This window comes from Petaurus breviceps, unplaced genomic scaffold, assembly GCF_028583685.1.
Source record: "Petaurus breviceps papuanus isolate PSGF00001 unplaced genomic scaffold, PetGlider_PUasm1.0 37, whole genome shotgun sequence".
Classification (NCBI taxonomy): Eukaryota; Metazoa; Chordata; class Mammalia; order Diprotodontia; family Petauridae; genus Petaurus; species Petaurus breviceps.
This window is the reverse complement of record NW_027186296.1, coordinates 11,333,464-11,358,791: the sequence shown is the minus strand read 5'-3', so window position 1 is coordinate 11,358,791 and position 25,328 is coordinate 11,333,464. Positions and strand designations below refer to the sequence as shown.

At 40.6% G+C, this 25,328-nt stretch overlaps 1 protein-coding gene and 1 pseudogene across 1 annotated transcript in view; both read left to right on the top strand.

Moving 5' to 3' along the window:
* Window positions 1-2,007: 2,007 nt before the first annotated feature.
* Window positions 2,008-25,328, top strand: part of SLC7A8 (solute carrier family 7 member 8) — an 82,493-nt gene continuing 59,172 nt past the window's right edge. The window contains exon 1 of the mRNA XM_069097837.1: window positions 2,008-3,195. Coding sequence (XP_068953938.1) covers window positions 3,045-3,195 — 151 coding nt within the window. The 5' untranslated portion in view covers window positions 2,008-3,044. The remainder of the gene's footprint in view (window positions 3,196-25,328) is intronic.
* On the top strand, window positions 14,581-15,284 carry LOC138168477 (ATP synthase F(0) complex subunit C2, mitochondrial pseudogene; annotated as a pseudogene).

The window sequence follows — 25,328 nt, the reverse complement described above, 5'->3', positions numbered from 1 at the left end:
AGGAGAGCTCAAAGGGGTTCCCAGAGCCTATACCTCATCAGATAGCAATAGCTCCTACCTTCCAGGGTTCTTGTGAGGAATAAATGAGATAAAAATTATAAGTCATTTAGCACAATAGAGACAGATCTACATCTAGATATGTATATATATATGTGTGTGTGTGTGTGTGTATACATTTATTTATATAGATATAGATAGATATTTACACACAAATAAGTTAGGGACCAAAGAAATAAATAATCTGTAACAACTCTTTATAATTCTGGACTTTTAAGATGACTGTACCCAGAAAGTTGCCTTGCCCCATAAGCCCCTCCAGATCCTGCTGCCTAGGAGCTAAGCTTTCTAAATCTAGTTATCTTGTGTTGGGGAGGAATTGTTTTAATCTGGTAAGAATCATATTAAATCTAAATACTTTTAGTCATTAACAAGTTACAGAAAAAAAGCCATATTTGCAAGAATAACAAAGTAGTTATGCTCTTTTTTGTGCCTCTCAATGGCAGAATCAAAGCAAAAATCACTATACTGATTAATAATAAGTAAAAAAAATTTTTATCTGGGAGGTCATACTTTCATATATTAAAACATAACCTAAACATAATGTCAAATGCCAAAGGCAGTCCCCCACTACCACCAAAAAAAAAAGTTTCATTTCCAATGACTCCTTTTCTCTTAGAAAGTTTACTTGCTACATTTATTTTCCCCATTCCCTGTCTCCCCTGTACTCTTTTGCTGAATTTCTCCTTTCACCTCTTTCTGCTGAGGCTTTCAGTTTGCTTTGTCTCTATCAAATCCAGGTAGAGGAAGGGGCTGAGGGCCACAACCTTTGAAACTTCTTAATGAGTGATCAAGGAGCAAGGGACTTGGAAAGAAGCTTCAAAGATTAAAAACTCTGTCAGGGACTTTTACGCCTATGTAAAGTTCCTATGAGCTCAGTCTTAGGATTGGTTTGTGGTGTTTTTTTTTTTTTTAGGGACTAGTTTAAACCTTTCTTTTATAGTCTCAAGATTCAATTGTGTGTGTGTATGTATATGTTTTTTTTTTTTCCAAAAAAGGGAGTTGTTCTTGAGCAAATTTCTGTAATCAGTAACCTAAGGAACTTGGGCATTTAGACCTCTCCTCCCCATAAAACAGACGTACTACATACTGAACACGTATGCAGGCTCAAATTAACTTTGTTTCTATAATGAAATCTTCTGAAGTATTTCAGGACTTACAACATGCTTTACAGCTGTAATAGAGATCACTGACCTCACCACTGAAAAGAAATACAAAGAATTCAGGGATAAAACTGCTGCCTGCAATACCTGGGGCTGGGTTGCAGTGGGGTGGGGTGGAAGGGGGTGGGGGTGGGGACAGAGAAGGCAGAGGAATTAAGGTAATTATTAAAGTAATTTATTAGCCACGACCTTGTCTCATGATCAGTAAAATATTTCTTTTTCTTCATTCAAACAGTTCAGTCACATTTTTTTTAATGGAGTTGTGAAAGGTCCCATTGGGTCAGATTTGTTCCATTCTTTGCCTGTGAATAGAGTCCAAGCCTAGCCCATAGTCTTCCAGTCTTGCTTTCTCAATGTTTCATTTGGTCCTACTTGTAAAAGTTTCCAATTATGACCCAGCCACCCCCTTCCTCCCTCCACCCCCTTCAGATTTTAAAAGAAAACAATCATTTAAAAAGCAAAAATTCCTCTATTTCTTAAGCTCCAACAGGAAATGTGCCACCTTTTTATTAATCCTAATTTTTCCCTTATTTTCCTTCCATATCCTCAAATAATGTCTCCTAGTCCTTCAGATACTTGGAGGAGTCATCCCAGGCTTCCTTGCTCCTAGTACCCCCAAGTAATCTATACTTAATTCTTATAAAACTTTGTCATGAGTCCAGTTTATTTCTGATGGAGTTAAAACGGTTTCCACAACTGTTCCCTTATTTATAAAGCTCACAAATGTTACATGGCATGTAATGCTATACCAGCTAATGAATCTCCCTGAACATTTGCAAGGGGAGGGATTTATATCCAATTTGTTACAAAGGAGGGAGATGGAAGAGATGAAAACTGCATATCCCATTTTCCTTAGAGGTCTTTTGGATTTGTGTGCTAATACTGAAATCGAAGAAGAGGGAGGAGAAAGCTGCTGAGGATGGAGAGAAAAGCGAGAGGAGGTGGAGCTTACTGTGAGTTCAGGAAATAAAACCCCAAGCTAGAGCTAAGGGCTTTCACACGTGAAGAAGCTACTCTTCCTTTGCTTACGGATAGGATAGAGATGGAGAACTCCAAGCCATAAGATAGAAAGAGGGAAAACAAAACCACGCACAGGAAGAAAAGAGACTAGCCTATAAGAATAAATGAGAACACTGGGGAAAATCTGAAGGCAGGAGCTGGGAACTGGAGGAGAGAGGAAGGGAAAGGAAAATCCACACCCTGTGGAACAAAATCTAGAGCAAACCGGCTGTCTGCAGTTTGTTTTTCTGAAAGAGAAGAAAGCACCTGGGGATTGTCTTTTTTTTTTTTACCCAAGATTCAGTAAATGAAAAAATACTATTATACTCATAGCAAAAACAAACAAAAAAGACTGATCTGAGCTAAAACCCAGTTTGGATTTTGGTCCGAAGAGAGAGCTGAAGGGAAATCCAAACTGTCTTTTTCAGTGCATCTGAATGAAGCAGCTGCCTGTGTAAACTGAGCAGATTCAAGCCCTGGTTCAGGAGATCCACATCCCCTCACTCCTGTGAATTCTAAAGGGAGTAGCTGGTACAGTTCTATTTTTGTACACATGTCTATTTTTCCTTTTTAAACCACTTTTCTTTGGTGGCAACCTAGAGCGACAGAAAAGTGTCTTAATTATACTAATATAAATTTGAGATTTTCTTTTTTGTCTGCACGTGCCTTTTTTAAAGGGCCGGGAGGAAGGTTCATTTTTTTAGGGAAAGGACATTTTCATTTGAAAGCCTTAGGAAGAAATACAAATAGATAAGTAGGTAAAGAGAGGAAATTTCAGTGGTTGATTTTTTTTTTTCTGGGGGGGGGAAAAAAAAAAAAAAAAAGATGGAAGAAAAGGCCAGGCACCGAAACAACGCTGAAAAGAGCCCGTCAGGCGGGAGCGAATCTGATCCTGGTCCAGATTCTGGTTCTGGAGGGGGTGGAGTAGCACTGAAGAAAGAGATTGGACTGGTCAGCGCTTGCGGCATCATCGTAGGTGAGTCTAACTGGTTTTCCTTTATTTCTGTGGGAGCTAAATGGGGTTATAGATCATTTCTCCCTCACCCCCTTCCTCTCGTCCCTTGTAGAATCACATGGCAACTAAAGAATTCTTCTCTATCCTCCTTGAAACAACTGGTAAAGCACCTAGAATTCACCTATGCCTCTTCCCCACTGGTTAAGACAGAGGGGAGTGAGCTGCAGGGATTCACAAATTATACTGCCATTCATTTAAAGCCAAGTAGCCAATAAAACTTGACTAAATGCTGCCAAAGATGAATGGAGTCATCACTATTTATCTTTGTGACCCGTGTGAGGTGGTAGTTGTTCTTAGAGGGCTCGTAGAAACATCAGGACTCCGGCTGTAGCTTTGAGTAATTCTGCTTTCTGTCCTAATGAATGTACCTACCCAACTCTTCAGATTGCAGATCGTATCAGTCTTTCTTAGAGACGCAGCAATGACTTGAAAATGGAGCCTGGGAAGAACAGACAGATAAAAGTTATTTTCTGAAGCTGGAGGCCTATACACCCCATTGATCCTGGGTCTCCCTGAAAAAGTGACTTAATAGAAAGCCAACGGGTGTGTTGCATCATCTCTGAATGATCTATAGTGCCTTAGTCCAGTTTCTAGGCAACACTCTTTCTAGGGAAGCATTGGAATGGTGGATAATAGCAATTTGCTCCTTCTATCCTGGGGAAGTTACTGTGTCTCTATTTAACTCTCTTCTTAGGAAATTATGTTGTGATTATATTTGCCTGTCAGCTTCTCCCTTTTAACCTAAGTTTTAAAACTTATTGTATTCTGATGCCCAGGAATTGCCTTATCTGGATTATCACATTCCAGGCACCCCAGAGAGTGATTTCTTTTGGACTCTGAGACGTGGAAATATCTGGCTAGAAAAGGCCAATTCAGATAAACTTCACACCTTTTCTCTGGCTTTGATCATTGTTATTTACTTCCTATCTATTGTCCATATTATTGTTTAAATTGGGGGCCTGGGGAGCTCATTTCTTCATATTCACATTACTTCAGCCTGAGGGAGAGGGTTAAGTGGTTTGGGGATGGGGTGGGGGACCTGTCTGGCATCTACAATTCCCCCAGAGCCTAACATAAAAAGATTATATAGTAAAAAAAAAAAAAAACCTGATTCTCTTACTGACTTTGATTTGCCTAGTTTGTATCTCTCCCCAAAGGATCTCAGCTAAGGACACAAAATAGGTACCACCACATGCTAGCAGTAGGGTCTATAAATAGCCTGTCACCTTGTTCGCCAGTTTGACTGAGAGGATTAAATATTTTTATTCTCTTTTAATCAGGTTTTGATCAAGGATCATACACACAAACATTCTTACTCCCCAAGTCTTCCAATACTTACACATTTTTATTTCTGTATGATACAGTGAGTTGTAATCCATCTTATATACAGAATGGCTATAAAGAAATTTCTGTTTAATTTAAGGAATCTGAGGAAGTGGAGGATGCTGACCTTCTATGAATAACTATCTCAGCTGTGTGAACTGGGGTTGTTGATCCATGAACTTATGTCATAGTTTTTGTGTGAGAACAGTTTAATCTTGGATCCACTGAGGCACCAGAAAATGTCATTCTAGTTAAAAAATAACAGCTCTGGTGTTCTGTAGTGACAAAAGAGCTTATGTGTTTGTTGTTTAAAGAGATAATGAGCAATATTTTTCTCAGGAGTCAGCTCCCTTATGGATACCATTCTGCCCAAATATGAACTAAAGAGATGATTGCTTGCTTTTTAAGATGACTTGACTTTGGCTGCAAGACTGCTTCTCTGGAGGCATTGTACAATGGTAAGAGAGATGTGTTTGGAGCCTGAGAGCTTGGGTTCAAATTTTGACCTTGGGCAATTTAATCTCTTCAAGACTCAATTTTCTGGTTTTGAAATAGAGGGCTGGTCCCTTTCAATGTTAAATCTATCATCCTAAACGAAGATTGCTGGTACCTGAGGGTTATACACAGTCTGCTATTAAGTAGTCAAGTTCATTCTAGGGAGAATTTTGGCCTGGGCAGAGAGATTTCTTTCCTCTACTAAATTGTCCTCTACTTTCCTGTACTAAATTGTCACAAATAGTATTTTTCATACAGAGTTGAGTAATGGCACTACAGATCTGAGGGTTAAGGAGGAAAGGACTAATGGAATGCCAAAAAGGGGAAATTATGTTTTGGTTATTGAGTTAGTAGAGAAATTCGACCTGCCCTCACACTACCTGATTCCTATATCAGTTGAATTTAACAAGCATTGAGAGGGCACTGTTCTAAACTCTAGGGACAAAACAAAAAAAAGTCCCAGTCCTCAGGGTGCTTATACTTTACTAAATTCTGATGGTAAAACTGGCTTAGATACATGGGTGGGGAACCTGAGACCTTGAGGTCACATGTGACCCTTGAGTGCAGCCTCTTAATTGAGTCTTAAGTTTTACACAACAAATCCTTTTATTAAAGGGATTTGTTCTGTGAAGTTTAGATTCAGCCAAAGGGCCTCATTTGAGCCTCATAGGGCCTGCCGCTGGCTCCCCACCTCTGGCTTAGAATTAAGTATTATGTACACAGAAAAATAAATTTGAAATATGCAAAGTAAAAGAGTAATTTGGTGAGTGAGAGTTTGGAAAGTTAGGAGTGTCTGGAAAGGGCTCTTAGAGGATGTACTTGATCTGAGGCCTTTTAGGAGCCTAGGCATTAAAGAAGAGAGAGAGCATTCTAGACCTAAGGGGGGGCAGTTTGTACAAAGGCCAAGAGGTAAGCCAGGACTTTTATGTATAGAGAACAAACCTGGGCCAAATTTAAACTACTCTAAGGGAAATAATGTGAAATTTGACTATGTGTTGGTGAGAGATTGTGAAAGGGCTTTCAAGGCCACATAGTATTTTATCAGATGTTAGAGGGATGAACAAAACCATACCTACCTGGGAAATATTTTGGCTCTTAGAAGATAGATTTATCCAGTTAGTAAACCTATTTTAAACACTAAGAATGTGAAAAATTGGATATTAGGCAATGGTGGGGGGGATTTAAAGTAGGGAAGTATGGCTTTCCATGTCTTGTCTCTCCCTATTAGAACTGAGCTTCTCGAGAGCAGGGACTGGACTATTTTATGCTTGGCACAATATTGGCTTTGTACTTAGCACTTTGCTTTGCATGTAGTGAGTGATTAAGAAATTCTTTTTGTGATGTCTGCTACACAAACTAGACAGTCTATCACTTGGCTTTGGGCATTTTCTCTGGCTGCCTCTCCTGCCTGGAATGCTCTTCCTCTTCCAGTCCTACTGTGTTTCCCCGATAATAAGACACTGTCTTATTAATTTTTTTGGACAGAAAAACACCAGAGGGCTTATTTTCAGGGGAGGGCTTATTTTAATGAACATTGACAGCAATTTTAATAAACAGGTAAATGTGAACAAAAAAATGTACCTTTATTCAATAAGCAAATCACTGGGGAAGAACAGGATGACGCGCTCTGGATGCAGTTTGGAGCGCGTCGTGCGTTTGGGAGGGGACAGTGCATACAGAGGGTACCGTAATATAGCGTGTAGCGCAGGGGATCACCTTCACTACAGTAGCAATCTCGATAGGGCTTATTTTGGGGGGAAGGCTTATTTTAGAGGAATCTTACACAGTAAGGGGAGGGCTTATTTTCGGGATAGGTCTTATTATCGGGGAAACACGGTACTACCTACCTCCCTGGCTTAAGTTTCAACTAAAATCTCATTTTTTATTGGAAGGCTTTCTCAACCTCTCTACTTCCAGAGCCTTGCCTTCCCTCAGTTATCACCTATCCATCCTGTAAATAGCTTGCCCTGCATATAGATGTTGCCTCCCCCATTAGACTGTAAGCTCCTCGAGGTCAGGGACTGTCTTTTGCCACATTTTGTATTACCAGTTTTTAGCACAGTGCCTGGCACATGGTAGAGGCTTGGTAAATGTCTACTCAAAGTTTATTCAAATGTACATTTTTCTGTTTTTCAAATCTTTCCTTCCCTGTGTTAGTTAAGAAAAGAACACTTGAATATATAAGCCAGCTAGGTGAAACAGTGGATAGAACTTGGGAGTCAGGAATTTCAGAGTTCAAATTCTGACTCAAGACATTCTCACTTGACCCTGGACAAGTTAATTAAACCCCTCTGTGTCTTGGTTTCCTTACCTGTGGGAACTATGAGGCACAATAAATAATATTACCCACCTCTGTGGGTCATTATGATAACAGGTAAAGTGCTTTGCAAACTTTTAAAGTGTTATCTAGAGAACAAAGACAAGCACATTATAAATCTAATTGGAAATGGATACATAAATGCCAAGGGAAAAATAATAGAGACGTTCATATGATCTTAGCTATTGTAGACTTTTTGGAACTAAGTGTTAAGGGATGTCGAGTGGAGAAAATGATTTAGGTGAACTATAGACAAATAGAAAAATAGATCATAAACAAAAGTTTTTGTTTAAAACTTAAAAAAAAAAAGGTTTTGTTTAAAACTTTTAAAGTAAAGACAACTAAGAAGGGATGGAAGCAGTGGTGCAAGCTACTGGGTAGGCAGAGGGTGGTAGATAAGTGGATTTGGAAGTTCTCAGCTTCCCAAGATTATGTCTATAGTGTGATAGCATAGTCTGGCACCATTATGGGGGAGGGCGGAGGGGGAAAGGAAGATGCCTAAAAAAGGAACAAACAGACCCAAATCTGAAAACAAACAGATTCAAATTCTAGTGCAAATCAGTGATGAAATTGGCCTATGTGAGTGGTCAGTGCACTTTCAGCCTAGATGAGATAGGAAGATCTGATCTTTAAAAAAAAAGACAATAAAACTGGATTCAAGTCCCAGCTCTGTGCCTAACTAACACCATGACTTTGGATAAATCACTTAACTTCCCTTTACCTCAGTTTCCTCAAACATAGGTTTTGACTATAAAATACAATTGCAAGTAAAATTAATAAGCATTTATTTTGTGACTACCCTGTCTAGGCACTGAGTGGTTTGAAGAGATTAACTTGCCTCCCAGAGGAAATTAAGTAACATTTTTACAAATCAGTAAGGAAGATTTGCTCAAATACAGTCTGGATTAACATTTCAGAATTGAGCAACTAGCTAGTATCAAATTCCTCCTGGAATACTCCCTCAGGGAATTTATTCAGAGCCTTATCAATAATTTAATTGAATAGGAGGTGGTAAAAGGGCCAGTGGTATACCAACTGGTTGCTAGGGGGGGGGGGGGAAGAAGGCTAGCACTTGTGTCCCCAGCCCTTATCTTTACCTTTAAAGTATAAGAAGTTGTCCTTTAATCCCTTTATCTAATGAAAGGCCTTTTTGTCCTCTTGTCATCCTTCTTGGCTCCACTTTACCCCACCCCAATCTTAGAAAGGGCTTAAACAGAAAAATATTATTTCTTCATATTTATAAAATAAAAAATTGGAGTTTAAATTTACTTCCACAAAACTTAGTGGTACTAGCACTGAATGCTACAAAGGTTTATGTGGCCAAGCTTAGCTCTAGATGGAAGAGAGATACCACCCTCCTCCCCTAAAGTCATTGTAAAGGTAAAAGAATAATGGATATGAATCATTGTATATCATTTTCAGACTTTTTCCATATTTTAATTAATTTTGTTTTTCTGTTTGCCCCCTTGATGCAGAACTAGTAAGGTCTCAACTAATTCTGCAGGATACCTTTTCAAGTCCTCTCTAACCTTTGCTCTGAGATTATCTACAACTTATCCTGAATATGTTTTGTTTGCATATTGTCTCCTCCATTAGACTTCAAACTCTCTGAGGGCAAGGTCTGGTCTCCCCTTTCTTTTGTATCCCCAGTGCTTAGCCCACTGGACCTGGCTACATGATAGGCCCTTAAAAATGCTTATTGCTGGGGCGGCCAGGTAACACAGCGAGTAAGAGCACCGGCCCCAGAGTCAGGATGACCTGGGATCGAATCCGGGCTCAGACACTTAGCACCCACCCAGAAACACCTGGCCCTGTAACCTTGAGCAAGTTACTTAACCCCAATTGCTTTATTAAAAAAAAATGCTTGTTGCCCTGTCTTGACTTGACCTTTGACTTGCCCCTGCTTGTAGCTACTTATTGTGTTTCCCCGATAATAAGACACTGTATTATTTTTTTGGACAGAAAAACACCAGAGGGCTTATTTTCAGGGGAGGGCTTATTTTAATGAACATTGACAGCAATTTTAATAAACAGGTAAATGTGAACAAAAAAATGTACTTTATTCAATAAGCAAATCACTGGGGAAGAACAGGATGGCGCTCACTGCTGCAGCTCTGATTGGATGCAGCTCGGAGCGCGTCGTGCGTTTGGGGGGGGAGACGGTGCATACAGAGGGTACCGTAATATAGCGTGTAGTGCAGGGGATCACCTTCACTACAGTAGCAATCTCAATAGGGCTTATTTTGGGGGGAAGGCTTATTTTAGAGGAATCTTACACAGTAAGGGGAGGGCTTATTTTCGGGATAGGTCTTATTATCGGGGAAACACGGTACATCATTTTCTTCAAACAAATCATTTTAAAAAATTAAGTTCCTGTTAAAATTAAGTTTGTGTTGGAAGCAAGTATTACTAAATTTTAATTCAATCAACACTTTTAAGTGACTATGTCCTAAACACCAGAGATCTAAAAACAAAGGAATCCTTCGGAGAAAAAGACCTAAGTAAGATGGCCACAGAGCTGATGAATGAGTGTTTTACCTGAACCTTAGTTGCATATGGCATGCTTGAGGATCACAGAGTTAAGCCTTTAATTAGCACTTTTTTATCCTTATTTCCTTTTAAGGGTAGCCATGATCTTTAGGGGACAATTTATGTTCCAGAGATTCAGAACATTTTTTGACTGGTTTTTCTCCACCATGCAAATTAGCATGAACCCTGAGGGTAAACTGTAGAAATCAGGTCACATCTAAAAGGAAATCCAACTGTTGGTTTGAGAATTTCAAGCTGAGGGACTAAGTAAAATCCTCCCCTTGCTTCTTTTAGGTTTTGGTTTTTGTTTTAACAAATGTGTGCTTCTGTGGAAACTCATGTATATTTGCAAAGCTGAAACTCTGGGATTCTTTTGACGTAGACGACAGTTTGCTAACTAGGGTGTCAGGTCAGGTTCCTTGAGCAATAATACACTTAACCTTTCTGTTTCTTAGCCTCAGATTTCTCATCTGGAGGATGGAGAGGTTGGGGTTCTAAACCTGGAACCTCCCACCTTTGGACACTGGATGGATTTCAGGTTCTCTGTAAATTTGGATGGTTAGAAAAAATTACATCTTTATTTTCACTAACCTCTAACTGAAATTTAGTTTTTACTAAAGTAATGAATTTTTAATAACATTCTGAGAAGAGTTCCATAGGTTTGATCAATGGCCTTAAAGGAAGGGTCCTTGATGATCTTTGGTCACTTTTCAACCCTAACATTCTGTGATTTTTATTTTCCAGATCTCCTTGTTTTCCTTAGCAAGGTTTTAACCAGGAGGGTGGTAACTCAGGTGGAAAAGGAGAGAAGACATGGAAAGGAAACTCTTGTGTATGTGTGTATGTTTCTGTGTATGTATTGTGTGTTTGTGCTAATCGATGTTGGGGGTATATATCACAAACTATGGAGAAGAGATGGTTGGTTGATTGTAGGTGGGAGTGAATTCCAGGTGAGAGCCAGAAACGTTTTTTTTTAGAAACACAGTCTTGGAATTTAGGGATGGGGAGGGGGCGGTTCGGCATGACAAGGTGGATCTCTCTCTTTATCTCATCTCCACCTCCTGGGGTCTTTGACTTCCTTCTAGTCTCAGCTAACATCCCACCTTCTGTGAGATTTAATGTGAATACATTTTTTCTGAGATTATCTGCAATTTATATTGTGTGTTACTGATGAGGTCAATGGTGGGAAGTTGCTGGAGGCTACCTGGAACGACTGACTATGGTGGGCTAGGCCAATTCTAGGGTGGATTGTATTTTGATAGCTCTAGAGTGGTAAGTAGATGGACAGTGGAGGGCTAGGCTTGGTCCCAGCCTCAATATAAGGCTTATGGCCTGATGCAAATGCCTCATCAAATAGGATGATTAGTTGGGGGGGGTTCCCAGAGTCTGTACCCCAAAGATTCAAGGAGAGCTCAAGAGGGCTCCCAGAGCCCATACCTCATCATTAGCACCTCTCTTTAGACTGGGAGAGCTTCTAGGGCATGAATTGTTACCTTAAAAAAAAGCCTTTAATGAGGTCTTTGCAAACTATAAAAATTTACTTCAGAAGTGAATCATAGATTGTAGAGCTGGTTGGGGCCTCAAAAGACATGTAGTCCAACTCCCTTGTTTTTCAGATAAGGAAACTGAGCCCTGAGGGGCTTAAGTTACTTGCCCAATGTCACACAAGTATGCATCAGATGCAGATTCCAATCTAGTCCTAGTCCTAAATGGATTTTGGTCCATTTGATGGCTAAGCTCATTAAGTAGGTTTGAAAATCACCCCCTTACTCAGGCTTCTCTTTGAAGTGGTAGGAAGGATTTAGTTTCAATTCATTCCTGGTCGGTGAGAAAAAAAAAACAAAACTACTTTAGATTACAAAGCTAACTGGAGGCAGGAAACAGAGAGTGGAAGAGGAATGAATCTTTGTCTTTGGGGGGGGGGGGGAGCCAGGGCAATTGGGGTTAAGTGACTTGCCCAAGGTCACACAGCTAGTGCTAAGTGCCTGAAGCCAAATTTGAATTCAGGTTTTCCTGACTCCAGGGCAGGTGATCTATTCACTGCTTTACCTAGCTGCCCCATGAGGAGTGAGTCTTAAACATTTCAATTTAAACAAAAAGGTACTATACATACTCTGTACTGAGCACTGTGTGAGGACAAGGTAAAAAGATTTATCTTGCGCTCATACCTTAAGGTAGGTAAACACATACACAAATATCATAAGATAAAATGATAGCTAGAATACTATCATAGATTTAGAAGGTGGAAGGGATCTTAGAGGCCATTGAGTCCAACCTCTTTATTTTATAGATGAGGAAACTGAGGCTGAAAGGTTGTGACTTGCCCAGGGCTCCATAGCTAAGTATATGGAGGCAATAATTAAAATCAGGTTTTCTTGATTCTAAGGACCCAGGACCTTGTTCTCTGTGGAGGGCACTCTTAGATGCCTACTTGAGGCAGCAAAGTGGCCCAGGTGGTAGCAGCTTGTGGATGATTTTGAAGGAGTTTGAATTTTACATAATAAGCATTGAAGAGTTTTTGATGAGAAGAGTGGCCAGAACATAGGACCATAGAATGGGAGCTGGAAGGGGTTTCAGAGACCATCCAGTCATTCTCTTCATTTTTTTTTTTGCCTTTTGGAGGGCAATTGGGGTTAACTTGCCCAAGGTTACAAGGCTAGGTATTTTTGTGTGGGTGTTAAGTGTCTGAGGCCTGAACCGGGTCCTCCTGACTCTGGGGCCAGCGATTTACTCACCTAGCCACCCCTATTCTCTTCATTTTTTACAGATGAGGAAATTGAAGTCTAAGGAGATTACATTTGTGACATTTGTCAATATCACACAGATACTAAGTATCTCTGTGGATGAGGAAAATTGGTTTGACAATAGTGTGAAAGGTAATTTGAAGAGAGAAGGAAGGTACATTCGAGATTTGTTAGGCCACAATTTTATTCTAGTTAGGTGGTGATAAGGGTATCTGTTTTCGGCAGTGGGAATAGAGAGTAGGGTATAGATAATAAAAGATACTACTATGCATGTAGACTCATTGAGCACTTGACCATGTAGGTATGAAAATAGGACATTGTCAAAGACAAAACCAATGTTTAGAAAAGAGCTGATTGGGTAAATTATAGTACCATTGATAGAATTGTGGCATTCAGAAGGGGAAGCAGTTTTGGTCCTATTGAGTCTGAGGTCCTAGTGACAGATATTCTGGTGAAGATATAAGCAGTTGGATGTAGGTCAGTAATAGGAAGCATATTTAAAACTTTATTTATTTAGCAAAACTGAATATATTAAGAAAATATTTTTCTCTAAAGCCGTTTCCAAAATCCTTAGAAAAGCCCCTTGGAAGGGTGAACGATAATGCTCCAAAGAAAATACAAAAAGACTTTTCTTAGGAAAATGGTTTGTTGTTGACTAATGACATAGATGAGGTCAATGAGTGCTTAAGGGTGGGAAGTTGCTGGTGGCTACCTGGAGCCGACTGACAATGGTGGGCTAGGCCAGTTCTAGGGTGGATTGATATTTTGATAGGCAGAAGGGTAGGAAGTAGATGGACTATGGGAGGGCTAGGCTAGTAACAGAGGTTTGGTCCCTGCCACAATGTAAGGCTTATGGCCTCATGCAGATGCCTCATCAAATGGGATGAGATTTAATCAGAGTTCAAGGGGGCAGGGTTAAAGAGCCTGTACCTCAAGACTCAAGGAGAGCTCAAGGGGGCTCCTGGAGCCCATGCCTCATCAAAAACATACCGTAGTAATATCTTTACTTATTAGAGAATTGGATTTAAGTGAGGCAGAGTCCTACAAAGTCATCAACCTGGCTCTCTTCCTGAGTCATCAAAGTCCAGTGGTGGTAGGAATTTCACATCCACCCTAAGGCCTGATGGACCTGTAGGTTATCCTCAACCTCAATTAGGTTAGCCCATCTGCTATGATGGTTTTACTGAAGTGGGGCCTCTGTGTGCTACAGCTTTAAATCTATGGTTTCTCCTCCACTGAACGGATTGAGGTTATTGAGATCATTGTCCTCCTAACAGGCCAATCTGAAGTGATTGGATTAACTCCTAATCCTCTCTAGATTTAATTTATTTTGGCTGGGAGGGGTTTCCTTTGTTTAACTCAAAGAGTTAGGGGAGTGGTCCCAGAGGAATGGGTCCCTCTATTCTGAAATATTAACCCAGATTGTATTTTAAGATCTTAGCTGTTTGAGATTCCTGTGAATAGTACCTGAAATTGTCTTGAGGACAGAGAGTCCTCTTCAAAGATAGGGGAAACAATGCCAGTTTCAGCATCTATCCAAGCTAGAAATGGTTTTGATGCAGGTTAATATTTTGGAAGTTTTGGAAGATAACCCCAAATCATAGAGTACAATGTAGGTATTAATATTTTTTCGATTACAGGACCTTCACAAAAAAGGTCAAGGGAAGTAGAGATTTGAGAGGCATCTCTAGACAGGTGATAGTTGAAGCCATGGGAGTGGATGAAATCAGAGAGTGAGGATATAGAAAGAATAGGGTCAAGAACTGATCATGGGGAAAATAAAAGTGCTGTAATACAGTTCTCTCTAGAAGACAAGAAATTTCCAAGGTTTCAGAAAGACCAAGCAGTCTTTAATGGAGACAGTGATTTGGTGGACTTAGCGCCAAAGGAGGGAATTACAAAATTAGAATCCAAGAGTTGAAAAGTTTCTTATGGGTCATATAGTACAATCTGTATCCAATCAAGAATTCTGGCCCCTCTCTGTCTCCTCTGCTCTGCCGGCAGCTCTTCAGCTTTGCCCCTCACCCCCTGAGAATGTATGCCTGCGCCAAGTTCATCTCTACCCCTGCCCTTGTGAGGAGCAGCTCTCAGCTGCTGAGTAGACCGCTGTCTGCAGTGGTGCTAAAATGGCCAGAGGTTCGGACAGATGAGAACCTTAGCATTTTGGCTGCATCAAGTCCCTTGACCTCTCTTGTCCCCAGATGTGGATTCCAAACTGGTGCTGTCTCAAGGGACATTGACACAGCAGCCAAATTTATTGGAGCTGAGGCTGCCACTGTTGGGGTGGCTGGCTCTGGAGCTGGGATTGGGACTGTATTTGGAAGTCTCATCATCGGTTATGCCAGGAACCCCTCCCTGAAGCAACAGCTTTTTTCCTACACCATCTTGGGCTTTGCCCTGTCTGAGGCCATGGGGCTCTTTTGCCTGATGGTGGCCTTCCTCATCCTCTTCGCCATGTGAGCCATTTCTATTCCTCCTACGTTTCTGAATGTTCCTCCTCGTCCTCCTGGTTCTTCCATGTCTCTTCCAGCCTGTGTATACCTCCACCTCCAACTTACCAGGTAGCCCTGGGGAAAGACATGGGCTCAGGGTTTGACAGAGGGAAGACAAATAAATACTGTATTAATTAAAAAAAAAAAGAATTCTGTCTACAAAAATCTTGACAGGTGGTTGCCTAGCCTTTTCATGAAGCCTCTTATGGGAGAATCCACTATCTTCCAAGGCAGCCCTGTTCCACTTTTGGATAGATTAGGAAGTTTTTCCTTAGGTCAAACCTGTATCTGCCTTTCTGTAACTGTAAGCCCTGGATTCAGATCAAAACTCTGCATTGTTAACTTGGATAACTCATTTCAAGTCTCCAGGTCATTTTATAGATGTTTTCTTCTCTTTGAAATAAGGACATTGGACTGTTTAGTGTCTAAAGATCCCTTTTAGTGCTTAATATTCTGATTCTTCTTCAGACCTCACACAGTTTCTAGAGAGCATAGAATATGAACCCAGTCAAAGAGCAGAAGTGGACAGAATAGGATAAATGCCAAGTGAATCTGAGAAGCAAACAGGTGCTAGACCAGGGGTGGGAAACCCTGCAGCCTTGTGACCCTGGTCCTTAAGTGTGGTACTTTAACTGAATCAAAACTTCACAGAATGAATCCCCTTAATAAATGGATTTATTCTGTAAAACTTGGACTCAAGCCACACCCAAGCACCTAGAAGGCCACATTCGTCCTTAAGGCCATAGGTTTCCCACCCCTGAGCTAGACAAATGAAGTTATGGTCAAGATGTAAGGAGAAGGTTTTAGTAGGTCTAGGACTCACTGAATCTTCTCAAAGGAATCAGTACATTCTATGGGGCTTTTTTGAATTAAAAAAAAAAGCAAAACTGAAGAATGTGGGAAAGGGAGAAACCAAAGCAGCTTAAGTAAGACTAAGGAATTTCAGGGGGGGAAGGCTTGGCTGGTAATCGGCGTTAAGTGACCACTGCCATTAAGTGTCTGAGGCCACATTTAAACTGCGGTCCTCCTGACTCCAGGGCCAGAGCTCTATCAGCTGAGTCACCTACCTGCCCCCTTGAGGCCTCTCAAGTAGTTAGATGGTCAGGATTTTTTCCAGTTTTCCTAAGCAGTATAAGAAGCAGTATCGTATAGTGCCCAGAAAGCTGGTCTTGAAATCAAGTGGATCTGGGTTTAGGATGTGCCTATGACACATTCTGACTTAGTGACCCTGGGCAAGTCACTTAACTTTTCATTTCTCCAGTCAGCTCTCCTAAGCCTCTTAAGTTTCTGAGGAGGTGTTGAACCATAATGGTAGATTAAGAGTTTCTTCAACTGAGAGTTCCTTAGTCCAATGAAATCATAGGTCCAGACTTTATTCACTTTTTCCTAAGAAATAATTTGGTTTGTGCCTGTAAATGAATATCTATATAGAATTTCGGATTCCACTTGGGAAAGCTAAAGAAAGGAAACAACATGGAATTGGAAGAAGTTTAGGGTAGGGTTAGGGGTGCTTGAAACCAAAATACCACACCCGGTCCTGCGGAATGAATTCAACTCAAGTCTTTCAGCCAAAGAAAAGCAAAGTTTATTAAAAGCTCACTTTTATTGGACACAGAACAACTCTGCTAGTTCGGGTCTTATATACAGAAGGTTGTGGGAGGAATCTAGGGGTGATCTAGAGGAGGAGTTTGGGGAGGGTCTTCACAAGGAGTCAGATGAAGATGAGGTAATGATTGATTAAGGGGGGAAGTTGTTGGAGGCTACCTGGAGATGACAGATGTTGGTGGGCCAGGACAGTTCTAAGGTGGGACAGGAAGATCAAGGGTGGGAAATTGCTCGACAAAGGAGGGCTAAAGACTTGGGCACAGCCACAATTTAAGGCCCATGGCCTCAGGCAAATGCCTTACAAGGGAAGATTCAAGTTCAAGGGGCTCCCTGAGCCTGCGCCTCATCAGGATGGCTTGCACCCAGAATTTAGGGGGGGAAAAATAAGAAGGCTAAAATTCACAGGGTTTGAGATTGGCTTTCTTTCCTAATTTTGATTCATTGTTGGATTACTGTGAGGGAGGGCTAGGGAAAGTCACCAACCTCACTGTCTCTTCCAGAGTCATCTGGGTCCAGTGGCCAGATACGGATCTGGACAACTGGAGATGGCCCAGAATGCAGTGAGAAACCTTAACCTTTTTAAGTCAAGGTCTTTTCCAGTTCTCACTTTGGTGAGGCAATGCCCATTCTGGGATTAGAGCTGTTTAAGAAGTGAGCCTAGGAAAGTCTCCTTTAATTAAAAAAAAAAATCAAACTGGGAGGGGAAGACAGACCCTCAGGGTTGTTTGCAACCAAAGAGAAACAATTGCTATTTACATTCACTCTGAGCCATGGGGGCCCAAAAAATAACCTGTTAAGTGGTGTTTGGGCCAAGATTAACTTGGATTCATTCTGTGTCAGATTATTCTGGCCTGCTTGTCAATGCAAGCTTCACATATACTTAGGGTCCTTAAGAGTCTACCCATTAAGGTGAACCTTTACTTTGTCCTAGAGAAGACTTGAGTCTAATTCTGGCAAGACCCGGTGTGTTGGTATTTTGGGTTCTTGAGCACCCCTAAACCTTAAACCTCTACAAATGGAGACTCAACTAGCTAGTTCCAGTCGGGCAACTCCACTTCTCTCAGTGTCATGTACCTGAGGGTCCTCTGACGGTAAATTTTGGTGGCTGAAGCTTACTTTGATATCTTGGGGTTTACTGGCTAGATTTCTTTCTAAATGCCTCACCAGAAACAACTCTGAGGGTCTTTCTCTCCCAGTTTGATTTGTTTATCTAACTATCTGTAAATAATCAACCCTTGGCTCATTTCTTAAAGATCCTTAGCCACTGAATGGGCATTACCTCAAAATAAGAACTCTGAAAGACCTTAGCTTAAAAAGGCCAGGGTATACCACTGCATCCTGTGCCATTTCCAGTTGTCCTGATCCATATCTGGCCACTGGACCCAGATGACTATGGGAGAGAAAATGAGGTTGGTGACTTTTGCACAGCCCTCCCTCACTGAAATCCAATTCACTTGCAAGTCATGGCACCACCTCCCTGATGTCATGGTCCTCTTTGAGAACAAAGGATAACCCACACACAACCATGATTCATACAGAGTGAAATGAAATTCAGCTCATCTTTCTCCTAGGAATGAGTGACTTTGTTCACTAGTGTTTATGTTCTAATCTAGAACCTGGTGCGTAAGCTGAAGGGGGGAATATTGCTTATATAGTTAGAACCATTTAACTGTGAAGATGCTATGTGTAAAGCATTGTGAGAGGCTCTGGGTTTTTTTTTTTTGAGGAATAAAAATAATCCTTCAATTATATTTTAAGCCTGTATTATTTATAGAACTGGAGAGTCTAAACTAGAAAAGCTTTATTGATCACATCTTATCCCTTACCCTTTGTTTCAGCCACAGATTTTTCCATCAGTCTATTCTCTAGAGCTTGGCCCAATTTAGCTTTAAATATTCCCAGCATTAGAGCTGATGTCACTCCCAGGGAGAATGGTTTCATAATATGTACTAGGCGCTATATCGAACAAGCTCACACTGGGCTAGGGCAATTGGCCACATTAGCATGGTCACTGTGGATAGAATTATTAGTAGACTTGCCTTATTAGTTTTAAAACAATAGTCCCTGTCTTTAAACTATTCAGGTGGGAAATGTCCCAACTGCATATTTATAAAAATAAAATCTGGAAAGGTTATTTTATTTTTTTATTTTTTTTAAGCAATCGAGGTTAAGTAACTTGCTCAAGGTTACACGGCCAGTTATTTCTGGGTGTGGTGCTGAGTGTCTGAGCCCGGGATTTGATCTCCAGGTCGTCCCAACACTGGAGCCTGGTACTCTTACTCGATGAGCCACCTGGCTGCCCCTTATTTTATTTTTTGAAAATGGAAGGATAATGCCTCCCCTTAATTAATGGGTAAAGAGCCATTTCTTGAGTGAATTTGAGCCACTCTTTTGATTCCAGAAATGTTATTTCCCACAGCTCTAAATATACTTGATTAGGATTCCAAACTTCAGTCGTAATTGACCAGACAGTACTATAAAACCACTGGCTCACAGCTTTAAGTAATGTAAGAATTGGAAGGAAATTCATAGTTCATCTAGTTCAATTCTGTTGCTTAAACAGGAAACCCCTCTAAAACCTTCCTTACAAGTGGTCATTGATCCTCTTCTTGAAGACTCTCAGTAATGGGAATCACTAACTTCCTAGGTGGCCAATACAACTCTGATCATTAGGCCTAGCCAACCCCTTTCTATCAAAGTCAAAATATGCCTCTGGAATTTCCACCTATTCATTGCCCCTAGTTCTACCCTCTAGGGTCAAACAAAACAAGTCTAATCCCTTCTACATGACTATGTTTGAAATTTATTTGAAGGGAGTTCTCCACTCTGTTCTTCTCCTGCTCCACCGATCCCCATTATAGATAGCATGATTTCCAGTTCCTCTTGCCAGTCTGGTTATCCTTTTCAAGACATGCTCTGGTGGGTCTTTGTCCTTCCTAAAATGGAGCACTTCAAATTGGACACAATAATCCAGAATCATACTGATGAAAACACATCTTTTCCAGCCATTATACTTTGGTTAAGAAAGCCTAAGGCTGCCTTGGCTTTTTTGCTTCAACATCACCCTCACTCATTGAGTTTGCTTGTCATTAAGACCTCTAGATCTTCATATACTCTATTCTTTGTCCAACCTAGAGTCTCTTGTCCTGTGCTAGACTTTTTTTCACCCAGAGGCATTTGGAGGACTTTCACAGGGTCACACAGATAGTAAAAGTGTCTGAGGCAGAATTTGAACTCAGATACTCTTGACTCAAGGGCAGGTGCTTTACTCACTTCACCTAACTGCCTTGACTTCCTTTTTTAAACCACAGGTGTAGAACTTTCATTTTAAATCTTTTTGTACCCCAATTCTGTCATCCATGCTCTCTTAGCTTTTTGTGTCCCTGTGGATTTGAAAAGAATTCTAGCTATGCCTTCATCCGAGTTATTGATAAAAATGTTGACCAGAATTAGGGTCAAGAATAGATCCCTGAATAGATGCCTTCCAATAAGGACCATCTTTTAGATTAACATTGGTCTATCAAATCCACCTAATTATAATCATTCATCCTCACATCTTCGTGTTGTTCACAGAAATATTGACACTGTGGGATATTTTTATCAAGTGTTTTGATGAAATATGTCATTCCTCTGATCTCGGTCTAGTAATCTTTGTCCACAAAAGGAAATAAGCTTATGCTGGCCTGGCTATTTTCTTCATGAAAAACCCATTCAGGCTTTTATTGGCTCACATACACAGCTTCCCTTTCTACGTGTTTTCCAATCATTCCTTTAATATTTTTGCTTTCTATAGTTTTTCCAGGAACTGATGTCAAACTTAGCCTGTAATCAGAAGAATATATCTTTTACTGGAATTTCTCAAAATTTTATTTATTTATTTATTTGTTTATCTTGTAACATTCCTTTTTAAAAAAATTTTCAGTTCCAAATTCTTTCTCCCTTTCACCCTTCTCACCCATTGACATTGAGAAGACATGCAATATGTTACTAATTATGTATGTGAAGTCATGCAAAACATAAGGAATTTTTTTTTTGCTTAGTCTTTTGTATGTCACCTCACAATCACAATTTCACATTTTTCCAATACCTTGGGTATAGTTCATACAGATCTGAGGACTTAAATCCAGTGACAACAATTTTGAACTCTTTTTGATCTCTTCATTTACCCTGACTATTCGTTCCCTTGTAAAACATTTTCATCTGTCTTCCCCAATTTTTTTGTTTGTTTTTTGTTTTTTGAAGGGAAGGCAAGGCAATTGGGGTTAAGTGACTTGCCCAGGGTCACACCGATAATTAAATGTCAGGTGTCTTGAGGCCAAATTTGAACTTCTGGGCCAGTACTCTATTCCCTGTGCCACCTAGCTGTCCAGTCTTCGCCAATTTGAAGAACATTCTTTGATGGAGCACATAGAAGCAAAAAAGATGCCAAATAGCTCTGCTTTCTCAATCAACAAACATGTATTAAGCACCCATTGTATGCCAGACACAATGCTAGGTGCTGGGATATTAAGTACAAAGTACAGTTCCTTTTATATTTTGCAAAGAGTTTGTGATCTTTTTTACAAAACAGATTTTGATATCTTTCCTTTTTTATTTATTTTTGGGGGGAGAGGCAATTGGTTAAGCACCTAGCCCAAGGTCAAATGGCTAGTAAGTGTTAAATGTCTGAGGCCATATTTGAACTCAGGTCCTCCTGACCCCAGTGCTCTATTCACTGCACCACCTAGCTACCCCCCACTTTCATTTATTTTTATATTGTCTAGATTTCCCCATCTGTTTTCTTTGCTCCTTCTGCCATTCCAGAGATCAGTCCCTTAGATCAAAGAATTTCTTTACTAGGAAGAAGAAAAACATTTAGCAAAAACCAATCAACACACCAAAAAAAAAAATCACATGCAGTGTTCCACTCCTGTGCACCACTCACCACCTCTAAAAACTAGAGAAAAGGTGTCATCTCTTTATGGGGATCAGAGCTTATATTTTAATGGGAGAAACAACAAACACATGTAATACATACAGCATAAATATAAAGTGAGTAAACAAGTAATTACATAAAAGGTAGTTTGCTGTGCTGGGGGTGAGGGAGGGTGGGTGGGGCGGGGAGTTCTAGCCGTTGGCCAGATCTGGAAAAGCTTCACACTAAAGATAGTGATAGAGTTGACTCTTAGGAAAGATAAGAGACCCCAGAAGTGTATTCCAAGCTTGAGGGCTAGACCATACAAGATCCCAGAGATAAGAGATAAGAGAGTGAGGACCTAGGGGTTTGAGGCTAGTTTGTATCTCAGAGTGAAGGGGAAGGGTGTCCCTTGAGGCTGGAAAGATAGTTTGGGGTCTGGCCATAAAGGGTTTTAAATGCTAAACTGAGAAGTTTCTGTTTTCTTCTAGAGACAATAGAAAGCCTTTGGAGTTGATTGACTAGGAGAGTCACATGGTCAGATGGAGCTTAAGGTAAATTATTTTGGCAGCAGGGTGTGGAGTGGTGAGATACTTAAGACTGAAAGACCAATTAGAAGGCTGTTGGATTCCTCCCCTCGAGGAGTGATGAGGAACTTAACTAAAATAGATGTTGTCTAAGTGAAGAAAAGGCATTGCATGTAAGAGATGTTGTCTAGGTATAAACAGCAAAAATTTGGCAACTTATTGGACCTGTGGGTGAGGGGTAAGGTTAGGAATTAAAGATAATGCTGAGGAAGTCTCTAGGACTTCCTGTTCACAGTGTCCAATGTGCAGTTGTTGACATGGGAATGGAGCTTGGAGAAGAGCCTGGACTCCGACATATGTAGGTATTATGAAATGTCATTCCTATACATACATAAATGTGTTTGTATAGCTGTATGTGAGTCATCTGCCTAGAGAGGATATTTTCATCCTTATCCTCATACTGTTCCTCTGGAGTAGTGTCTACCCCATCTTTCAGTTACCACATTGATTTTTTAAAAGTCTTTTTTGGTGGGCTTAAAAATAAGCACATCAGCTGGGTTTTCTTTCTGAAAGTGTCGATCAATTTGTGAATTCATTATGAACATTTATGAAGTGATTTACAAATATCATCTTTATAGCAACTCTGGGAGGTAGCTACCATAGAAATTATTATCCTCAGCTTAAAGGTGAGGAAACAGGCTAAGAGACTATCAGCCATTAGCTCCCCAATGATCATACCATTGAGTGTCAGGGGCAGAATTTGAGTCCAGGTTTCTCTTAACTTCAAGGCCTACACTCTTTTCATTATGATATACTTCCTCAGTCAGCCATACGCATACAAGACTGTGCCAATCTTTTGTTTTCATTCTCATTTAAGGTTAGTGACTAGTAACCAGGTGTTCAGAGAAAAAAAAAAAACACAGGCAATTCTATCCCCATGTCCACCTCCCACCACTAATCTCAATCCTCCCTGTCCTTCAACATTAAAGTCAAATTTCTTTAAAAAAAAAATTCTTATTAATGCCCTTTGTTATTATATCAAGTTCTTTTCTGAATTAGACTCTTCCCATGTAACATCCCTTCTAACATTTTTAAAAAGGAGAAAAAAGCAGTTTAGCGAAACTAGCCACACTGGTGATATCCCTAGTCACCTCCATTCCCAAAATGGAGGAAAGGAGGTGCTTTTTTCTCCTGTCCTCCTCCAACACCAAGCTGTCAGTTTGGTTTTATTGTTCTCTATTTAGATTGTGTATTTTTCTTGGTTCTACTTACTTCACTCTATAGCAGTTCATGTAAGACTTCCTGAGCTTCTCCACATTCTTCATATTCCTTGCTCAATTCCTTTCAGGGTCTCAGTTTTGTTTTGGGTTTTTTTAGGGGGGGGGAGGAATAGCCATAGGCGCTTCCCCGTCCCCTCCCCCCAAAACTTCATTCCCCTCTTGGCTGTGCTTCTAAGGATTTTCCACCAATCCTTTCCCTCCCACCCCCTCTTCCAGCTCTCTTTTATGCTGTCATAAATTTTCCGAATTAGAATATAAGCTCTGTGAGGGCAAGGGACTCTGTCTTGCCTGTATTTTTTGCCCACACGTAGTAATAAGTGGTGCTGTTGTGTTCCTTGGGGTAAGTACCTAGAAGGGGAATCTCTGAGTCAAACAGTATGGATATTTTAGTCTTTTTTTTTTTTAAAGCATTATTCCAAATTGCTTTCTAGAATGTTTGTGATTGGCATCTCCAATCACAGGACTTATTAGGAATCATGTCATTCCACAGCAACCAACAAACCCAGCTCGAATTTCACCTATTCTATGAAGCCTTCTCTGATCATCCCAGGACACAGTCGTTTCTTCTTTATCTACAATTTACTATGTATACTGCTTTGTACCACTATTTTTACGTATCTTTTCTGAACGTTTGTCAGCACCTTGAAGACAAGAATAATGTTTCCTATCCCAGTGCCTAGCATTGTACCATCAACATTATATGAATTTACTCCACAAATACTTATTAATTTACTTGAGTGAATTTAGTCAAAAGAAAATGAATTTTGGAACTGGGAAGGATCTTATAGAATGTCTAGTTTATGTGTGAGGAACCCGAGGTTCCAAGTATCAATATACATACCCTAGTGCCCAAGAAGGGCTCCTTCTCTGATTAACAGTCTAGATGAAGGTCTCCTTCCCTTTCCCAACCCTCCACCTGCTTTGACTCTAATCCTGTAACCTTTCAGAAAGAACACAGAGTAAAGATGTGAATCTTTAATGGACACAGGGTATTTTCAAGGACTCAGCACTTTGTCCCCCGAGGCTGCTCTGGCTGCCAGTCAGTGGGTGGTTTTTGGCACCAGTGATTTGGTCCAAAATCTCTGTGTGAACAAGTGCTTTCCAATTACCTTCTAAAGCAGGCATGCACCAGGTGGGTGCTCAATAAATACTTCTTGAGATGCAATTATCTCTTTGCCGCCTACCTAAAAATCACACCTGGACAAGCAACAGTCTGGGTGAATTTTAGAGTCCTGACCCTGTATAATGCTATTTCTCTGCCAGGGTTGAAGGTAAGGGCAGTGGTCCTCCTGGGACCATTTTTTTTTTTTTGTACTACTGCTGTACCCTTTCTTAAACACACACTCTACTTCCAAAGACCACAACAGTTTTGATCTACCAACATGGGAAAAAGTTCACCCTGACCCAGGAGTAGGTGACTTCACACAGAAGCTGACCATATTGTCTTAGTAGCAAGCTGGTGGGCAAGAGGCCAGAGCTACAGGGCCTCTCTGAGCTATGTGCTCCTTTTCTCTTTTCCCTTCAGGGGCAGATTAACTTGTTGCCACAAGGAATCTGTCTTCTTCCTTGATTTGACTTTACACCATGAAGGCTGTTTACATAGTATGACCTGGAGAAAGTAGGGCAAAAGCAGCAGGGTGAGTTTCCCACCTTTCAGTAAAAGGTCAAGGACCCTATCCCAACCCACCAGTCTTTGCCTCCAAGGCAGCTTTCATGGTCCTGAAATAGCCTGGTGGCATCCTTCCTGTTCATATCAGCTTGGCAGAGCTGATATACCACTTTGTACTTGGTGGCATGTATACTCTGGCCCCCCCATTGCCTTCCCCCTTCCCTTTACTTTCTCAGGCTTTATAAGCAGCAAGACACGGTGGAAAGCTCTTCACTCATA